The 20,370-nt window shown below is 29.4% G+C and overlaps 2 protein-coding genes and 1 long non-coding RNA gene across 5 annotated transcripts; 1 reads left to right on the top strand and 2 right to left on the bottom strand.

Annotated features, from left to right (window-relative positions):
- Nucleotides 1-3,478: 3,478 nt before the first annotated feature.
- LOC107927853 (uncharacterized) lies at nucleotides 3,479-4,515 on the bottom strand. The gene is made up of 2 exons (XR_001692524.2): nucleotides 4,393-4,515; nucleotides 3,479-4,040 (listed from the first exon to the last, which is right to left on the bottom strand). It is a non-coding gene; the product is annotated as an uncharacterized lncRNA (long non-coding RNA).
- On the top strand, nucleotides 4,037-10,121 carry LOC107927852 (putative pectinesterase 11). Of its 3 annotated transcripts, none has more exons than XM_041102653.1 (5): nucleotides 4,037-7,418; nucleotides 7,496-7,655; nucleotides 8,224-8,412; nucleotides 8,662-8,918; nucleotides 9,576-10,121. In XM_041102653.1, exons 1-4 carry the CDS (start codon nucleotides 7,207-7,209, stop codon nucleotides 8,758-8,760), a joined length of 660 nt encoding a protein of 219 aa, XP_040958587.1. In that variant the 5' UTR covers nucleotides 4,037-7,206; the 3' UTR covers nucleotides 8,761-8,918; nucleotides 9,576-10,121. The 3 variants fall into 3 exon arrangements, with proteins under 3 accessions (XP_040958587.1, XP_040958583.1, XP_040958593.1); XM_041102649.1 differs by having other exon boundaries at nucleotides 8,662-8,897; XM_041102659.1 differs by having other exon boundaries at nucleotides 8,224-8,335; nucleotides 8,662-8,897.
- Nucleotides 10,122-17,320: 7,199 nt separating this feature from the next.
- On the bottom strand, nucleotides 17,321-19,322 carry LOC107927826 (polyphenol oxidase I, chloroplastic). Its single transcript, XM_016858951.2, has 2 exons — nucleotides 19,138-19,322; nucleotides 17,321-19,054 (listed from the first exon to the last, which is right to left on the bottom strand). Exons 1-2 carry the CDS (start codon nucleotides 19,215-19,217, stop codon nucleotides 17,488-17,490), a joined length of 1,647 nt encoding a protein of 548 aa, XP_016714440.2. The 5' UTR covers nucleotides 19,218-19,322; the 3' UTR covers nucleotides 17,321-17,487.
- Nucleotides 19,323-20,370: the final 1,048 nt, after the last annotated feature.

Here is a 20,370-nt window from a genome sequence, read left to right on the forward strand (position 1 = left end):
AGGTGTACAATGATTGATTTGATGTAGGAAGGGACCATTTAGGGTATCAAAATAAACTAAGAACAAGTAGGGTAAAAGGGCTAATGTATTAGAAATCGATTTGCATTTTATCTCATCTATTAAAAAATAGGTAAATTGATCTCTATGAGATAGATCAAAGAGCAAATTAGTCTTTTTTATTAAAAATTTCATCCATTTCTATTATTCAAAATTGACCCTTATATATCAGCATAATGTACACGTGGCAAGTCACATGTCACTGTTTGATTATTTCGTCAGTCACACCAACTTTTAACAGTACAAATGGATAAAATTTTTAATAAAAATTAATTTACCCTTTAATCTAACGTATAGGGACTAACTTGTCTATTTTTTTAATAGAAGAAATTGACTCCTAATATAAGAGTCTACACACTTTTACCAGTAAAGATGTTGACGGAAATTGATTAAATGCATGGAAAATATAAATTATTTTGCAATTTTTTTCACTGTTCCCCCATTTTTGCCATTGCAAGGCAAGAAACACCACAATATATTTATTTTTTTTGGTAATGTTTTAGGACTTAATCCAATGGTGCACAAGTTGTCCCTTTGTGGAATGAAACAAAGTGACAAATTGAAAGCACACCAATTGGGACAGTGGACATTGGGACCAACAAGTGGATCATGTTGGCTCCCTTTTTGAGACTATATGTATGTTTGATTGAGACAGTGATAATTTAAGTGCATAATTGCAGATAATGAGCAGCAACAAGGGGATGTGAACCATCCCTTTGTTATTTAGATACTAAGGGCTCCAAATATTCCCATATTTCATATCACCTTTTTACTTCTTTTTTTTTTAATGTAATTACATATGTTTTTGTCTGTTTTATGGTAATAGAGGGACCTCCCGAATATATTCATCTTTTTTTTTTATTAAAATTTTTTTAACATTAAACTCATTGTAGATTCTTATTATATTTACTCTTTTTGATACAATATTTAAAATTACCCATAGCCTCTCCCCAACCCTTAAATAGGAGGATAATGCGTTTTAGCGTATTCAAACCCATGTTTTTCTGCATTGGCAACAATACTAATGCCAAATGAGTTAAGACTTATTCGGCTTCTCTCGTTAATTAAAATATCTACAATTTTGCCTCGATCAACATTGATAATGTAAAGGTGGTAATGGGGTTGTTAAAGAAAACATTTCATTAATTTAATTTGTAAGTTTTGAGTTTATGATTAATTGTACTGTCAATTACAATTAAAGATATAATTGGAATTGGAAAGTAAAACAATCAACAAAAAAATTGATTATGTAGCTCAAAACTTGTTCCTATGCTAGCAAAATTTTACCTAAAGAGTAATCCATTATAAATCAACATAAATCAGGCTCTCTCGTCTCGTTTATAAATTGATAACCAAGTCTTTAATGTATAGGCAACATCAAACTTGTGAATCTATAGTTAGTATCACCCAATAAAACCACTAAAGTTTCAATTCAATTAAGCACTTGATAATGCATGAAATAAAAGAGATACTCACATTCGGTGTCTCTTTAAATAAACTAAGTAAATCGTGCTAAAACTCCTTTGAAAATAGACTTGTTTAATTAAGTCTCATTGAAAATTGTTGCTCAAGTCCTTAAAAAGATGTAATAAAATAATTAAGTCAAAACATGTCAATAAATTAAACAAGTTATACGGTGTCTAGTTGCAAAGCGAATTGCAATTGATGGTGCAATTGACACCACTAAGATAATTTTCTTCGAAATATTAACGTTTGTTGAGTCGAGTGGTAACAAGCTCAATACCACTTAAACAAAGTCTTGAGCTGTTTTGTGGATAAAAAAAATGTTAGAAAAGCTTTCTCCCAGTTACGACTTTGTTTTCTATTGTTCACAAAACATGATATTGCCTTTTCCCCTTCTTTTTGACCTCTCACATACCCCAAATCCGAACTTGAGGAGTAGACTCATTGACTGAAGTGAGTTCGTCCATGCTTGATATTAAGATTCGATCTACAAGTTCTCCTGTGTGGTAGTGTAGTGTATGCGCGTGTGTAAGACTTTAAACATATATCTTATAAAAAAACATCTCAAATAAAAAAAAAACAAAAAAAAAACAGAAAGATTCTCTTGTGTTTGTGGGTACCACATGAAAAAATTTGTTTGTGAGAAGTAAAATCCCAATGTTTATCTTGACCACCATTCTACCAACTTGCTACCACAATGAGATATAGTAAATGGTCTAAACAGGAATAGACAAATTGCAGTAAAAATGTTCAATTTCTATGCTGATATTTGGGTGGACAAAGGCACACAAACCACATCTTGTGTTCACAATCTTTGTATAAAATTAACCCAAGGCCTCAGTCAGGACAAGATTCATAATACATAATTGTTTTGAAGCTGTTTCTGAAACTGATGTTTATGTTATTGGACTGAAAACTACTGGGGCTTTCTCCAAAAATTATTTTAAAAGCTCAGTATTGAATTATAAATCTTTGAAAAAGTTTAAAATAGAAAATTCCGAACACAAATCTTTTGAGATTGTTCCCATCTTTACTTGTTATAAGTCAAGTTATTAGGTGTAACTATTTGATTTCTTAGTTTTTGAGGAAAATATTTTATAGTAAACCTAACTAGTGAAAAAATATATAAAATTCTAAAATAAAAAAAAAATTTCCCCAGGTTTAAGGGAAACACCTTTCCTAGTAAATATAAATATGTCCCTTTAGATGGGTACTACGTTTATTGACGATTAGTATAAAAATAGTGGTAGCGATAAAATTAAATATTGTAGTAATACTATAACGTGAGAAAAAAAAATTAAACTCACCTCATTGAAGGTAAAAGTCCATCCAAAGGGGCCCTAAACCCTAATCAAGTTGGTTTCAAAAGTCAATTGGATACTAATTTAATTGAACAAAAATCAAAATGCTTTTTGTATACAAATTAAATTGTATTATTATAAGGGTGTTTCTGTCTTTTTATGTTTTTATACAAAATTTAAATCCGTGACATAATGAATTTTAAATATTTAACTTTACATTTTCAACTAAAATTTCATTTTTTATATAAAATTTTAATAAAATATTTATTACATAATTTTTTTATTCACGTTATGGTACCATAATCTAGTATTTTCTTTAAACATATAATGCAACAATTATTTTCTTAAGTTACAATTAACTATATCAACGATTTCAATCAAAGTCAATCATTACAAACACTAAATTAAATAAAGAAATTCAACTACACAATTTTCACAATACCTTGATCTTTGTCAAAAACGGCTAAAACATCGTTCGTGAACTTTCAAAAAAGTTGTTATTACATCAAAAAGTGCTTGGTGCAGTGGTAAAATACATTGCTCTTTTAAAAAAAGAATTTGGATTCGAACTTTGGAAACAACATTGTTAGGAGCGGTAATCACGAATCCCAAATATAAACCGTAAAATAAATAACAGTTTGATGGCAACCAGTTTCTACCATGAAGAGTAGTTATTATTATTCTCTCTAATTACTTGAAATGCAAGTTGGCGTGAATCATAATATCACCATATCTTTGAACTTTCAACCATAAGAAATTCAAACACTTCAGTTCACCTACATGTTTGACAAATTCACTCCCTTTGTACCTAAAGAGATCATATAATAACCCCCCAAACTTGTCCCTTTGTGTTATTCTTACGTAAACCCTAGTTCGATTGTGTTTCAATCAAGCTCCATTGCATGCACACCCATCGAGACCGACGAAGAAAAAGCTTTCAGCACATGCGCACATGGGGTGTTGCGGTGATGCTGCAAATATCAATATATATAGCCATGCAATTCATTTCATATTTGTAAAGGCCCAATTTTGGCCCAACTTAAACCAACCCTAACCAAACTCAATTTAGCCCAACAGACTAAAACCCTAAGCCCAGCCCAAACCTAAACAATTTTCAGCAAAAAAGAGAGGAGAAGAACCCTAGCCGCCGCCCCACCTTGGCCCGCCACTACCAGTTGTCTGCCACCAGCACACCCACTTGCCTCCACCACTCTATGCCTGCAAAAGAAGACAAAAAAGGACAGCAAAGAAAAACACCAAAAAATGAAATTCTTTGTATTTTTTTTCTTTGGATTTTGGGCTATATAAAAGCCCTATGGTCATTGTAAAGAGGGGGACACCATAGTAATAAAAAGATAGATTTTGAATTAGAGAATGTGATATTTCGTTTTTTTTGAAAAAAAAAACACACTACAAAAATTCAATACAAAAAAACCAGCAAAAAAATCAGAAGAGGTGACTTTTAGTCTTTATTCCGACTTGATTTTCATTTTCTTTATTCCGACTTGATTTTCATTTTCTTTCTTCGTGTTTTTTTATTTAGTGTAAAATAAAAAAGGAAGGAACTAACCCGTGTTTGGAAACCTTTGAATCTCTGCTTGTTTCGTCATAATCGAAACTTGATAGCGATTTAGAGTTTGCGAGTGAAAGTCACGAACTGGTGGTCCAATGAAGCCTTGATTGACCATTGTTGGGTCGAAAGGAAAGGCAAGAGGATCGTCGATGGAGGGCTTGAAGATCGGCCGAATATTGAAGAGAAAAGCTTGGTTTTCTTTCTTTTTTTTTTTTGAAGCAGCTAGGGGATTTACTTAGGATACTTAGGATTTGCTTTTGCTGCTTTGGGGAAGATTAAATGGCACCGTTTCAGGCTAATACTAATAGCCCCAAAATGGGACTACTTAAAAAAGAGGGTTATTTGTAATATGAGTCCCTCTTCTCTTACATGTGTCTCATTTTAGCTTAAATTCTAGCTTTTTAATTTATCCCTTAAAGTTCATTTCTTTTTATTTTTGGTTCCTTGACCGTTGAATCTTGTTTATTTTTCATTTTTTTTATTATTTTCAATATTATGCATTTATTTTTATTTTCTTTAGTATTTTATTTACTTGCTCTTTTAAATTCAACCCCTTATATTTTGTTTTATTTTCATGTTTACTGATTTATCTGTATTTTACGCCTTAGACTTCATTTTTTTTTATGTTAAATCGAATCCTTTTAGTTTTCATTTTTGTTTTTTTTTTATTTTTTATTTCACTATTATTTTGTACTATTCTTTTGCCTTTATTTTACATTCATGGCTTATTACAAATGCTCATTGTATTATTACTATTAATATCCTTGTCACGTTTTCTTTTTTGTTATTTTTTGTCTTATTTGTTTTATTTATTTTATTGTTTCTAATTTCGAACTAAATTGTTTTATTTATTATCTTGTTCATCTACTTATTTCTTTATTCCTTAACTTTTATACTGAAAAGTTCATTTATTTATGTTTTTTTATATGCTCTTCGATTTTACTATTATGTATTTATATATATATTTAGTCCCATGCTAATTTATTTTATGAATTCTTTTAAATTTATCTTAATATATTTTTATGTACATAAGTCATTTTTTTAGAACATATTTTACTACATATTGTTTTGATTTTAAATCTCACATTTAAATACTATTTTTATATATATACATTTATTACTTCAATGGATTTTTCTATTTTAAAACACTTTTTGCTTTGTGATTTATCAAGTATTTTCAATATATATATGAAATAATTTTGGGAACTTTTTTGTTATTATAAAGTTATTATTTTTCAATAGATCTATATATTGCTTAGGTGTTTGTATAGTCTATTATTTTAAACGTCTTGATGTAAGGATATGTATAATTTTTAGACTATTTTAAAAATTTATATATCTTATTATTAATCTCATGTTTTTTAAATAAACTTGCATATACATATGTTTCATAAATCTATTTTGTGTATTATGTCTTGTCATATATCTTCATTATTATTCTTTTATATTATATATATGATTTAAATCATCATGTAGTTTGTCAACTTTTAAATGTATTTGTGTTTAAAATATTTTACATGCAATTCAATTCAAACCTTCATTCTATAATATCTGTTTCAAAAAACTATATATCTAGCCCTAGTTTTTTTTTATGTACAAATTTGTCAACCTACACTTCATGTGTCCATTTATTTGTCGTTATCTAAAAATAGTTTTATACCATATTATTTCTTCGATTTGCATTTTGTTTTGGATATCTAGTAGTAGTCATGATACATTATGCCATGCATGTTATCGTTGCATTATTTATTTGTTCATTTTTTTATATTGCCATGTTAATTATATTCCATGCTCTTAGTTTTAAGTTCTTGTTAGTTGATTAAATAAATTGTATTATCTTCATTTTTCCATTGTCGTATTTTTATGCGTACACATATTACCCCATTCATCTTTTTTTTTACTTGACTTTTGAAATGTGGTTTTATAAAACCCAAATTTTATGATTAATTTCGTCTTATTTCAAATTGAATTAATGCGTTTTAAGCTAGTTTCACAACTATTAAGAATTCTTCAAAACGAAGGCGATATTCGATACTTGGTAATTCGTGGATTCGTGCTCTAACGTGTTGGGTTGCAATTTCTCGTTTGCTCAAAGTAATTGAAGGTCCTTTTAGAATTTCACCCGTGTCATCTAAAAATCCTTTAAAACGGAGGCAATACTCGGTGTTTGACAATTCGAGAATCGAGCCCTATCGTGCTGGGTTGCGCTTTTCCATTTGTCCAAAATAATCGAATATCTCTTTGAAATTTTACACGGATTTTCTAAAGTGAGGCAATGTTTGATGTTTGGAAATTCGAGGAATCGTGCCCTAACGTGCTGGGTTTCGATTTCTCGTTCGACTAAATAGCCAAATATCCTCTTAAAGCTTCAAAGTATGGTATCATTAAACTATAAGGCGATCTTGGTTTCGATGGTTTAGAGTATCGTGTCCTAACGTGCTGGATATGATATTCCTTCGGAACAAGAGAATCTTATATTTCAATTCACGTTATCAGAGTTTCTTTTAAGGATCGTATTTTTAAAACTCTTCAAATTTTCAATTTTCGACACTAAGACACTAATTAATCAACTAGGTACCAATTTTGGGCATATCGAGGGTGCTAATCCTTCCTCGTGCGTAACCGACTCCCGAACTCATTTTTCTGAATTTCGTAGACCAAAATCGTTGTTTTAATAAAATTAAATCATTTATTAAAAACAACCACTTTTTGAGGTGACCCGATCACACCTCGTCAAAAAAGGATTGGTGGCGACTCCCGTTTTCATTCTTTTTTTCAAAATCCAAGTCGACCCCGTTTTCATCAAAAAAAATGGTGTCAACAATATTCATTTTAGCAATCGCAGTAGTCCCTTTTGGTTCTCTTAGAGCTGCAAAAGTTGACATAGATATGTCTACCGCCATTCTTTTAAAGGTTGATCAATCCGGCGATGCCGATTTCGTGAAGATTCAAGATGCTATTGATGCTGTTCCATCTAATAATAAGCAAGTTTATTTCATTTTGGTCAAGCCAGGGACTTATAGGTGATTTAATAAGCTAGATTATGATGGTTTTTCTTGAAAAAAGAAAACCTTTTTTATAATTGTTTTGTTTCGTGCAGGGAAAAGATTGTTGTGCCAGCTGATAAACCATTTATAACATTGAGTGGCACTAAACCTCTTGATACCATAATAACATCGAGTGAAGGTGGGGAGATATTTCGTTCTGCAACACTCACTGTTTTGGCTTCCAACTTCGTTGGACGCTATCTTACAATTCAGGTATACATATCTAATTTTGGTGACATTTGGGTTTTAAATTGATTTCCAAACTGTAAAATGATATAAATTTAATTATGAATTACATCCTTTTACTTTAAGACTATTGGGAAGTTAGTCCAATTAAGTAATATTGTAAATTGGTAACTTGGAAATCAACAATTTAATAATTTACATGCAAGGAATGAGTAAAAATCAGTTGTTGAACTTCCAGTTTTAAATTGTCGAATTTGATCCATTGGTAGTTGTTTTATGGTGCTCTAATCCGATAAGTTGTCCATGGAAATTATCCATCAGTTCAGGCATTAAATGTCAACTCAAATTTGATAAAGAGTATACATTAATTAAATTATATACACATGTGTATCTACTACATGGAAAACTTGAATTTTACATGTTAACAAAATTCCCCCTGAATTTTATTGATACTAATATTTTATTAGGCCGACAAAAGGAATTGATTGATACAATATTACTAAACTTTGAGAACTCAATTAGAATCTAAGCAATAGCTTAAGGACGTTTGGTGAATTTCAGCCTATAATGAAATAAAATGTGTGGATATATATAGAACAAATTTGGGACGAGCGGCAAGGCTGTTGCAGTGAGGGTATCCGGCGACAAAGCTGCATTCTATGGATGTAGGTTTCTCTCATATCAAGACACTCTCCTCGACGATGCTGGTAAGCATTATTTCAACAATTGCTACATTGAAGGTGCCACCGATTTCATATTTGGAAATGCTGCCTCCCTTTATGAAGTGAGTGCCCATGCATACTATTTATTACCAAGTTATCCTTCATATCTAATATATGCTATGTGAAAATTATTTTTTTCGAAGTTCGTGATTGTCTCTCTGAATTATGTCATTTTTAGTGTTTAAAATTAAATTCTCTCTTTAAAAATGTAATGCACCTTACTCTCGTAGCCAACATTCATTAATTATATAATTACTCTTCTAGATATTATCTTAAAAAAACTGATATATAAACTGTGGTCTCCATGATAGATGTGCCATTTGCATTCCCTTTCGAAAGGAAATGGATCCATCACGGCCCAAAAGAGGATGTCACCGTCGGAGAACACTGGTTTCACTTTCTTGGGTTGAAAGGTAAGCGGCATTGGTGTTGCTTTCCTCGGTAGGCCGTGGGGTGCTTATTCTCGAGTCATCTTTGCCCACACCTACATGTCCAATGTGATTGCCCCACAAGGATGTGATGACTGGCAAGACCAAGCCAAGCATAGGTACATTATTTAATCATAAAGGTCTGATCTGGATTTAGTCCCTTTAATATGCTAGATTTTGAAATTTAGTCCTTATATCTTTATAAAGTTACTAGTATTTTTAAAACAGCTTTAAGCATTAAATTTATTATTAGTTGTATATGATTGATTGATTTTTTGCGTGACCTTGAACATTTGACAGAATAAATGAAAATTTAATGGAAGCAAATAATTTTATTATCAATTTGAACCTACTAACAACATTAGGCTTTGTTAGTAAACTGACCCCTGAGCTATATCACAATTCTCAATTTGACCATTAAAGTATTTTGGGTCATAAATGATATCTAAATTATTATTTTTGTCACAGTTGACCTAAAAAACAATACCAACATACGACACATTCTTATTGGCAATCGTACACTTTTTTAGATAAAATGAGACAAAATTAATAATTTAGGTACTGTTTTTGAGCCCAAAAAAATTTAAAGACCAATATGAAAATTGGGGTACAGTTTATATGTCATTTACCAATAAAGTTGTAATATTATAAAAATAAAAATAAAAAAATTTATGTTGACTTGGAGTAAAGAGGTTAAATTTCAAGTTTCATCCTAACAGAAGGACAAAAGATAAAATTAAACCAATAAAAAAGGCTAAAATTAGACTATTTTAACGAATTCCTATTTTCCATGACAGTACTGTGTATTATGGTGAATATAAGTGCTATGGTCCCGGAGCCGATACCTCGAAGAGGGTTCAATGGTCGCACCGCCTATCACAAGACGAAGCTGCGCCATTTTTGACCAAGGACATGATCGGTGGGCGAGGGTGGCTTAGACCCACACCAAAAAATTTCAAAAGACCCTCTAAACTCTAAGCACCATTGCATGCATCACCATGGTTCATGAAAAACAAATAATCTCTTTACACTTAAGTTTACGGAATTCACCCGTAATCGAGATCAAGATTCGATCCATAAATTTATCCGTATAGTAATGTAATGTATGGGGAACGAAATTGTATTGTATAAAAGAATTGGGTTTAGGGTTTTATAGTTATCACTTACTCGATCCGAAACAATTCATATTTATTTTAATGTAATAGTGTAGATAAAATCATTTACATTAACGTATTCAATTGAATTTATATTTTTTATACAATATATAATTTTATGTATCATCAGTGAATTCAACGACGATATATCATCAAATATTTTTAAATTTTAATTCATTTTATTTTTAATAGTGTGACATTATATAATTAATTGAATTTTTTAAAGTTTATATGATTAAATTATATTGCATAGGATTATATACTATTAATGTAACAAATATTAATCTTATTTATTTATTTTTTTCATTTTTTATATGAAATTTTCACAACAATCATCTTTTAATTAATTGATATTGAATAAAATCATTTATCGTACTAAATATAATTTTGTATTAAATTAATAAAATCTTTTTTCTTTAAAAAATTATATTTTATTAAAAATAATTAATTATAAACTATTACTAATTGAAAGTGAATAATTGGATGAATAGTACCTCCATCAACCGAGGCATTGATTCGATAGGAAGGCTGCTATGTTTGAGTTTCATATACATTATTCTAATGGAGCTTCTTTCAAACATGTAAAGCACAATATCTTTAAAGCCAATGGCGGATCTTGGCATAAGTAAAAAATTTTAAATTTGTAGGAGTTTAATGAAAAAAATTTTAAATAAATTTTGGGGTCTAATTAAAATTTTTGTGAGATTAATGAGAATTTTAAAAAAAAATAAGAGAGTTTAATTAAAATTTTAAAAAAAATTTAAAAGATATAATGAGGGTTTTTAAAATTTTGAGGGGCCTAATTAATTTTTTTTAAATTTTAAGGAAAAAATCAAATTTTTCCAAAATTTTGGGGGACTTAGGCCCCAAAAGGTTCCACCTCTATTTAGGGTTAATTGCACCAAATGTCTTCAAACTATGACCGAGATTTTCAAATTAATCTTTAAATATTAAAACATCTTAATTAAGTCCTCAAAATATCAATATTATTTCAATCAAATCCTTTTATTTGCCTAGCCATTGATTATATTCAACCATGTAAGTCAAAATTCAAACTTGTTTGCACCTGCTACATGGACAACTTATATTTAATGTGCTAAAAAAATAACATCAGTAAAATCTAAGAGAACTATTTCTTCTTATCTTAACATGTTAGATTCAAGTTGTCCAAATGACAGTTTATCATATGTTTAAAATTTAACCCATGTACTCAACATCAGACTTGAGCTATCTTCTAATGTTTAAGTTGACGGCTACATTGACAAAAAAAAAACTTGATTAATACGATATTAATACTTTAAAAGCTCAATTAGACTACTCTAACATTTAAAAATAGATTATTTTCTTATAAAGGATTATGAGTATGCAAAATTATGTGTTGAATTACAAGGTATATTATATTTTCTTATTCGATTCATTTAATTATAATATAATATTTTATTATCTCATTGGTGTCATATATATATATATATTAAGGTTATTTGCCTAATCATTAATTTTGTCATTAAATTTTAAATAAGTTTGTAATTATTGCATGAAGCTTATTAATTGGACCAACCATGCAACTACAAAAGAGTTGGAATCAACACAACATTGGAGCATGGAGCATGGAGCATGTAGCATGTGCCTTCTTAATGGGAGTTTATTAATTGGACCAACGCATGGAACTGCAAAAAAGTTGAAATCAACACAACATTAGAGCATGTGCCTTCTAAATGGGAGTTTATTAATTGGACCAACAGATGGAACTTAAAAAGAGTTGGAATCAACACAACAATGGCGCATGGGCGTTCTTAATGGGAGTTTATTAATTGGACCAACGCTTGCAACTGCAATAGAGTTGGAATCAACATAACATTGGAGCATGTAGCATCTGCCTTCTTAATGGATTGATGGGTAAAAGTATCGTTAAAATTTTTTATATTAAGAGTCAGATTGCATTTTGTCTTTACTATTCAAAAAAATTTTACTCGTTTTTACTGTTAAAAATTTATCCCTATACGTCAGAATGAGATACACATGACATGTCACGTCTCTTAAAATAAATACCTCTATTATAATTTACCACGATTGATGCTATAGCCGAACAAGACTGCTGCTTTGCAAAAGAACAGGGGTGTATGAATATAGTTCAAGGTAGCTAGGTAAGAACAATGGAATTAAGCCCACTGGTCACTGATCAGTCCAACCCATGATGAAAGCAAACACATAAAACACACATGTTGCACAAGATTCAAGTGATAGCTTAAGTTTTCACCCCTACACTATGAAGCCAACAAGATGAAATTATTGGAAAAAAATATCCATAAATTTTTATTTTATTAATATTTACGAATAGTAAAATACAATATTTTAATTTTAAAAGGAAAAAAAAATGGATACGATACCAACAGTTGATCACTTCCTTAAAAAGAAATTAACTACTTGTCTCTTGAATTGTCGCAAAATAATGAGTGATCCATTCGGTTATATAACTATATAAAAACATTTTTTATCTCTTTTAGCCTATGAACTTTCATGTTTGTCAAATCACCCTAAAAATAGATGGAAAAATTAACATTTATTAACTTTGTTGATGTGGCATCCACGTGATAGTCTACGTGTGTGCCACGTGACAATTAAAATTTTTTTTATACACTATATGAACTTACCTAAACTGAAATAGTAGCAAACACGACACTAAGAACTACTAAGTAATTCTTCATTTTCCGCATTTGTCTACTAGTTGATTCGTTTTGTGATCTATATGGTAATTTAATTCAATTAACCATTCAAATACCTTAAAACATTTAAATTCATGCATATAACCCCTTTATTAGAATTTTACCATTTTACCCTTAATTTTTACCTTTTTTTATTCAATTTAGTCCCTAAAATTGAAACTTACGTATTTTTCATAATTAAACCCAAGACTTTCCAGCCGATTCATATACCATCCCTTAACAGCTCCAATTCAACTAAATTTTTAGAAAATTTATGTAAATTTTAATATTTTAACGTTTTTGTCCCTAAACTCAAAACTATCCAAATTCACTTTACAAATTAATCCTATTTCTTAACAAAGTTTCATATTCTACCATTTAGCATAAAAAAATTTAAAACCCTCAATGGTAACTTTTTAAACATTTAACAATTTTACAAATTAGTCTTCGGGTTAGCTAGATTAAGTTACAAGGATTTCAGAAACATAAAATTTATTAAAATGGGAGCAAAATTAACTTACATGATAGATGCTTGGCCAAATTTCTCAAAGTCTTCCAATGGTGATTTCCAGTCAAAGATGATGAAATGAAAAATATGAGTGTTTTGTTTCTTTTGTTTATGTTTATTTATTTATTTAATTACTAATTTGCCCTTTAAATCATTTCATAATTTCCATTCAAAACATATGTAAATAATCCACCAACATACATTTTTGTCTAATTACCTTATAAATCCTCTCACTTTAACAATTTAAGCCTTTTAACTAATAAAAATTCATACCGATCAAAGTATTCATCCTCCTATTTATAATATATAGGTGAAAATCGTCTCTTGGTGTTATTTTGTTATCATCTAAAGTAGGGTCCCTTGTTCGACAATTAGAGCAAGACATAGTTAATTAGCATAAATTGATTTGTAAGAACAAATTAATATAGTCTGAGTGAAAAGGTAATCAGGTTATGTTAAAGGGGTTGAATAGTCTAACTTCAACAAATCATGCAGTTGAGTCTATTAGTTGGAGTTTGGTTTTTCTATATCATAAACCTGGATTAAATTGTAGAAGCATCTTTCTAGGACGAGTCTATTTTTCGAGCTATTCATGTAATAAGAAATTGGCGGACTGAAGTTGTTCAACCATTTCTTTTTTGTCATAATCAGGGTATTCACTACCGATAGTCATGATTAACCCCCTTGCTACAGGTGCGTTCAAATTTAGAATTTAGTTTTTATATTTTTATTTTTAAGATTTTTTATTTTTTTATTTAAAATTTCAGGTATAATTGTTAACATTGTTAATATTTTTTTTGTTAGATTTATTGATGTGACAATTTAAAATTAAAAAAATGCTTGCTCGATAGCCATGTAATTAAAAAAATGGTGTTGTAATGAACCTAAATTGAACAAAATAATTTTAGCAATTTGAAAACTAGAGAAACTAAATTCCTATAAATAAAAATAAAAAAACTAAATTCAAAATTTATGAAGAGTATAAAGACTTATATCATATTTTAATAATAATAAGTGTTATCAGGGGAAAAGCCAGGATAAACTTTTAGGGGGGGCTGAATGAAATTTTAATTCTTTTTACTGTCTATATTTTTATAATTTTTAAAAGATTAAATTAATTTTTTACAATTTTAGAGGGATCAAAATATAATTTTATCCTTACTAATTTAAAATTTTAAAAAAAATTAAAGATCTAAATATAAATTTTTTATTTTAAGAGGGGCCAGGGCTCGCTAACCTCCTATGTATCCGCCTCTAAGTGTTATGAACATAGTACAAGGTAGTTAAGATCATTGGTTCCCTCCCAACCATGGAAACAAATGCTCCACAAGATTCAAGGTATATTCTATTTTTAAAGAGAGAATTCAAGTCTAAGTCTCAAAAAATAATTATTTAAAAGGGCAGTCACGAAATTCAATAGAATTAATCTTCGTGAATCGTAAAATAAATATAGAAGATACAGTGGTTCTCTCTCTATATATAACAAGATTACTATGTTAGCTCAAATTCTATTGTTATGTGTAAATTATGGGTCCCTTTAGATAGATAATTTCATTTACGATTAATATAAAAATAATAATAACAATAAAATTAAATATTATAAAATGAGACAAAAAAAATTAAGCACACCATACTAAAAATAAACACTTGTCTAAATAACCCTTAGAGTAAATGATAAAATTCCATAGAACGTGGAACATATAATAATAATAATAAGCTATGAAGAAAGTAGAAGGGAGGTAGGTAAGACCAAGTGATACCATTGGCCTTCACAACCATTGAAACACATGCTCCACAATATTCAAGTGATGTATAATGTGACACGTTTATTGAATAGAATGTAATAAAATTCTTAAAAGAATTTTCAAAATTTATCAAATTATTAGGTATATTACATTACTTTTACACATATATAAATTAAAAAGTCAAAACAATTTTAAATAATATTAGTATATAAAATATTTCTTTTATTATCACTAAATTTATAAAATTTACAATAAAATTAGTAAAATAGCATTTTTTTTCTAAACTTATGAAATTAAAAAATTAATTGAAGCCGATATAAAAATCCATTTCAATAAAAATATTTAAATAAGTCTCGCTTAATAATTTAATATTACATCAATAATTTCCTAATTTTTAAAATTTTTTATTTAATTTTAATTTTTTAAAATAAAAATATTGATATAATATTAAATTATTGAAAAATAAACAGAGAATATGCGGTTACTATTTTATACCATCATTTCCCTGCAATGACAATGACAGCAACATTTGAATTCTAGACGTTGGAGCGGTGGCTTTCGAAAAAGAAAAGTGGTGGTGCAATACCAGTTCCAATCAATTCAATGACATAAAAAGGTTTATGTCACCTGACATCCTCAATTGTTGTCCAAACATTAACAATGTAACAGTAATCTGACTTGAAGTGATAAATCATTATTTCAAACAAAAATTTTAAATTAAATTATACAATTAATCCCTATATTTTTTCGAATTGATAATGAAGAAAGAAATAAAAAGTTGAAAGCCATCATTGTCTATAACCAAAACCCATATGCTTCTTTATTGATTGCCAATTCAACTTCCTGACATGTTAAAAGAAATGAAAAATGTAAAAAAAAATAGATGGAGAAACAAAAGAAAATAGAAAATAATGAAAAATATGAAGAAAGTTAAAAAACATAAAAGAAAAAATTAAATTGCTCAAAATAAAAAAATATAGGGACCAATTGTATAATTTAACCTAAAATTTTTGTTTAAAATGATGATTTAACGTGTTACGCCGTTACACCGTTAACGGCTTAGTAACTAAAATGTTACAACACGTCATTTTAGTCACTTATGTTTACTTGTTGTAACATTAAAAAATAAATGATTAAAACGTAACATAAAATAAACAAAAATGACCATAGATATAATTTAACTTTTTAAATATATTCCACCTTACGTTTAAAACAACATTTAACATTTATATTATTGAATAAATTAATAAAAAAGACTTGATTAATATTTTAATAATTTAATTAAAATATTTTTAAAAATTTATGCATAGTTTTGTGGAATTAATTGGGAGATAAATGAAAAACAATTGCTTTGAAATGACATGATATAACAACTTTTTTTTATTTATGTACCAACTCCATTCCCCAACAAAATTAGATGAGTGGTCTAATCAATTCTGTTATTGATTTTTTATTATATTTTTGGTTGAGTTTAAATTAAATAAATTATTTAAAAAATTAAAATTTATGAAAAAAAGATAAAATTCGGTTTAATCATTAACTTAAGTAATTTTTTTTTCTTCCTCCGAATTGATATATCGATTGATTTTTTATCCAACTGATTTTAACAACATAAAAAATATACTGTAATATTTATTAAAATTAAAAGCGTACAAGAATTAAAATTAATTAATTTCAAAAATAGAATAATTAGAATTAATAGCAAAATTTTAAGTTATTGATGTTATGAAAGTTAAAATATAGTATTTGTTCGTTTGATTTGACAAAATTTAAGATTTAATTCTTAATACATAAAAAGTAAAAAATTAAGTCCGCATACTTATTTTATTTAAAAATTTTAATTTAATAATTAAAATCGCAAGTATTTTTTTGTCAGACTTTATCAAATTGACATATTGAGTCTCTTGCTACGGATGCTTTTTAAAGAGGTAAATGACTGATAATTAAATATATTCTATTTCTATGAGTGAGAATCAAATTCCCGATTTCCTAATTAAGAAATGAAGTAAGCAACTACCACACTATACTTTATAATTAGCGTAAAATTTTTTTTTTAGACATAACACATAAGTAATGTCTATTGATTAATGCCTTGGGGTAGAGTAAATGTATGAGGTAGAGGTGCCGTTGCTTTGCTTCTAACATATTTGTCATACTTTTAAAGTCAATCAAAGTGTGCTGTAATGAAGTGAAGAGATGTGTTAAAAGGTATTATTCTCTTATTTATAAATTGATAAAAGATTATAAATAATATCTTTCATGAATATTTCTTTTTACTTTAACGGAATTCACATTTCATTAATGGAAATAAACTATTATCAACATACATCATAATTATATATTAATCTATAAGACTTGAATATACTTCGTGAATCATTAGATAAACATTCATGACCAATAAACCGAATAGTGAAATTGACATCATGACTCCAATTTAATCAACAACAAATAATTGAATTTACTATAACTTCTAATACATCCTTATGTTAACTATTTTGAGAAACATGAACTTACCACATTTAGTTCTCTATATTTAAATACATAAAAGGAAATAATCAATAAATTCCATCGGCCTAAAATTTTTAAAAATGGAAAAAAATCTATTTGACGTACTCAATTTTAATCCCTTCAATGGATACATTACTACAACTTGTAGTCCTCGGTACCAATGTTACCCATATACTTTCATCTTCATCAGCTTTCAAATCTTTCAACAATTCAGAAATTCCCAGTTTAAGCTTCATCTTCTTCAAGTTGGGGCCGCCGCGGCCACCGCCGGGGATATAAGCAAAAGTGCCGGCGAATTCCCTGAACTTGGGGTTTATTTTCGTGTCATCGCTTAAATTCACGTACACATCGAACTTCACGTATTCATTCCCTCTCACTACGATACCGTACACAACGACGGTCTCTTCTTCGTCAACTTTCTCCCTCTTCACAGATCTGTTCACCGTTACCGTTAACTTACCGTCTAAAACTCGCCGGAAATCGGAGGAAAAAACTGGGTTTTCGTTTTGCTTAAGATTTGTTATCCGACGAGCTTGTTCCGGTGGTACAGACGGAGGAGGACGGTGGTTTAACCATGGACGATGAACTTCTTCATATGAATAACCGAGTTTTGTTATATCAAGAACATCTTTAACTTTAATCTTTACTAAATTCAGATTCTCATCGTAGAATAAAAAGAAAGAATTAAGCCAATCGGAATCGTCGATATCCAGTTTCCGATCGTTGATATCCCGCCAAACTTCCCAAAGACGATCGATATTTGAATGATGAGCGTAAAAAACCGGATCTTTCGCCGCCGAGTAGAACTTGCCCATATCTTCCCTTCCCGGGTTTAAACCCGACCCAATCCATGTATGTAAAGTATTATGAGGTGCACTCTCTATAGTTCCCGGCGAATCACAGTTCTTTTCGCCGGCTTTATATGTACATCCCATGAACAGCTCCGTTTTCTTAGCGCCGGACACCATTCGATTATACATAAAAGCCAAATTGGTTTCCGTTTGTTCTTTCCGATCAAAGCGTGGATCGTTATCGTCGGGGCTGTAATCTAAATCCGCCACCCGAGGTGGAAAATGAGAGAAATCGCGCTGGCTGTGAAAAAATGGCGAGCTCTTGTCTACGTAAAAGTCCGGTATCGTCATTCCGTCCGGGATATCCCAAGCCCAAAACGGCAACGCGAAAGTATCGTCTCCAATGAGGCTACCAAGGATTCGTTCGTGAAAATATATCATCATCCGATGCCAGGGAAAGAACATCCACGTACGGTGGATGTTCAGCTCCGACCCGGAACTGTTTAACATCTCGTAAGCGCCGGTACAGAACTGACAGTGTAAATTAGCTTGCCGGTGAAAGCTTCTTGGATCATCGTATGGTAGTGACTTCATTATTGATAAAGCTTTATTATATTTAGCTATAAAGCTTTCGTTGAAAAGATGCGCCGGTCGTCGGACACGGACCGGTGATGGGTCAGGGAACTTAAAATCGGTGAAGGGTACTGGATTCTGAAACCCCGGTGGACAACAATAAACGAGAAGATCCGGTCGACCGTACGATGAATGACAAGCTGTTAAGTTAGGTCCAATTGCTAAGTTCTTTCCACCATTGTTGAATGGTTTCCGCCATTGTTGAAGCTTTTCAAGCATTATGCTTGTTAGTTCCCTGCAAAAACACAAAATCATTGAACAAATCATGAATTTATACATATATATATGTGTGTGTATGTGTATGTACGTATACAGTACCCCATGTATAAATGGTGAACTTGAGACACTGCAATGATGAAAGTTAAAGAAAGTATCAGAATCCATTTCTTTTCTGCCATAGCTGGAATCTATAAGCTTGCTTAATTGATGAACAACTAAAAGAAGAAGATGAAGAACATGAAATTAAGCTTGAAGGACTTAAATAAACAAAATATGCATATTATGGAGACTTTTCAATTCATTTATATATTTATTTATGTGAATAAATAAATATTTTATTAAATTCTCGATAGATTTCAAACAATTTTAGGCAAAATATAAAAATTAAAAATTAAAAAATTCACGCAAATCAATTTTCTGCCCTCAGCTACAGTAAAACCCCTTCGTATCACCACTCCTTAATGTACGGTGTTTTTCGTCTCATCTTAATTTTAGATGGCCAAGATGTAGTTGATTATCAACTAATATTAAGTTATTTACATGGAGGAATGGAAAAAAACTTCTGAAAAACCGAACAATTATACAATATTTATTCTGAACTAGATGTGCTCATGAGCTATGTCAAGTCAGGTTGGGTTTAGGTCGAGTTAGATCTAAGTATGATATTAACATATTTTATGCTTACTTAAATTTGTTTTGATATAAAATCTGAGCTTAAAATTTTGCTCAAATTCAGGTCCATTCATATTATTTTTTATTTTTTTAAAATATTTATATTATTTTATTTTAATATTTAATAATTTTATATATTCTTTTATTTAGTAAAGTCTTTTATATAGTCGTCATAACATTATTTTAATATTTACATTAGAGTAGTATATTTCATATTTAGTATAGGTTTATTTTTTTATATGTTTTAAATTATATAATATAAAATATTATAAATTTAAAACTGATCAGGCTATGCTCAGGTCTTGAATATTCAAGCTCTAGCTCGAGCTCGGCTCATATTTTAAATAGGCTTAACATTTTTACCCAAGCCCATTTTTGAGCTTAATATTTTTACCATAAACCTTCCTAAATTTAAATGATCCTTCGGGTCTAGACGAATAACCCGACTTATAAATAAGTGTATTCTAAATATTAAAAGATTTTTTTTTTCAAATTTACACAAGCAACATATATATGAAAGGAATGATAACACGTTTTAATTATTTTTTTTCAAACACGTAACTATAAAAATAAATTATATATCCACTCAATTTTTTTTCAAACATAAAATTTTTACCATAATCTAATTGACAATGACTCATTTAAAAGTTTTATTAAATA

This window comes from Gossypium hirsutum, chromosome A03 (genome assembly GCF_007990345.1).
Source record: "Gossypium hirsutum isolate 1008001.06 chromosome A03, Gossypium_hirsutum_v2.1, whole genome shotgun sequence".
NCBI lineage: Eukaryota > Viridiplantae > Streptophyta > Magnoliopsida > Malvales > Malvaceae > Gossypium > Gossypium hirsutum.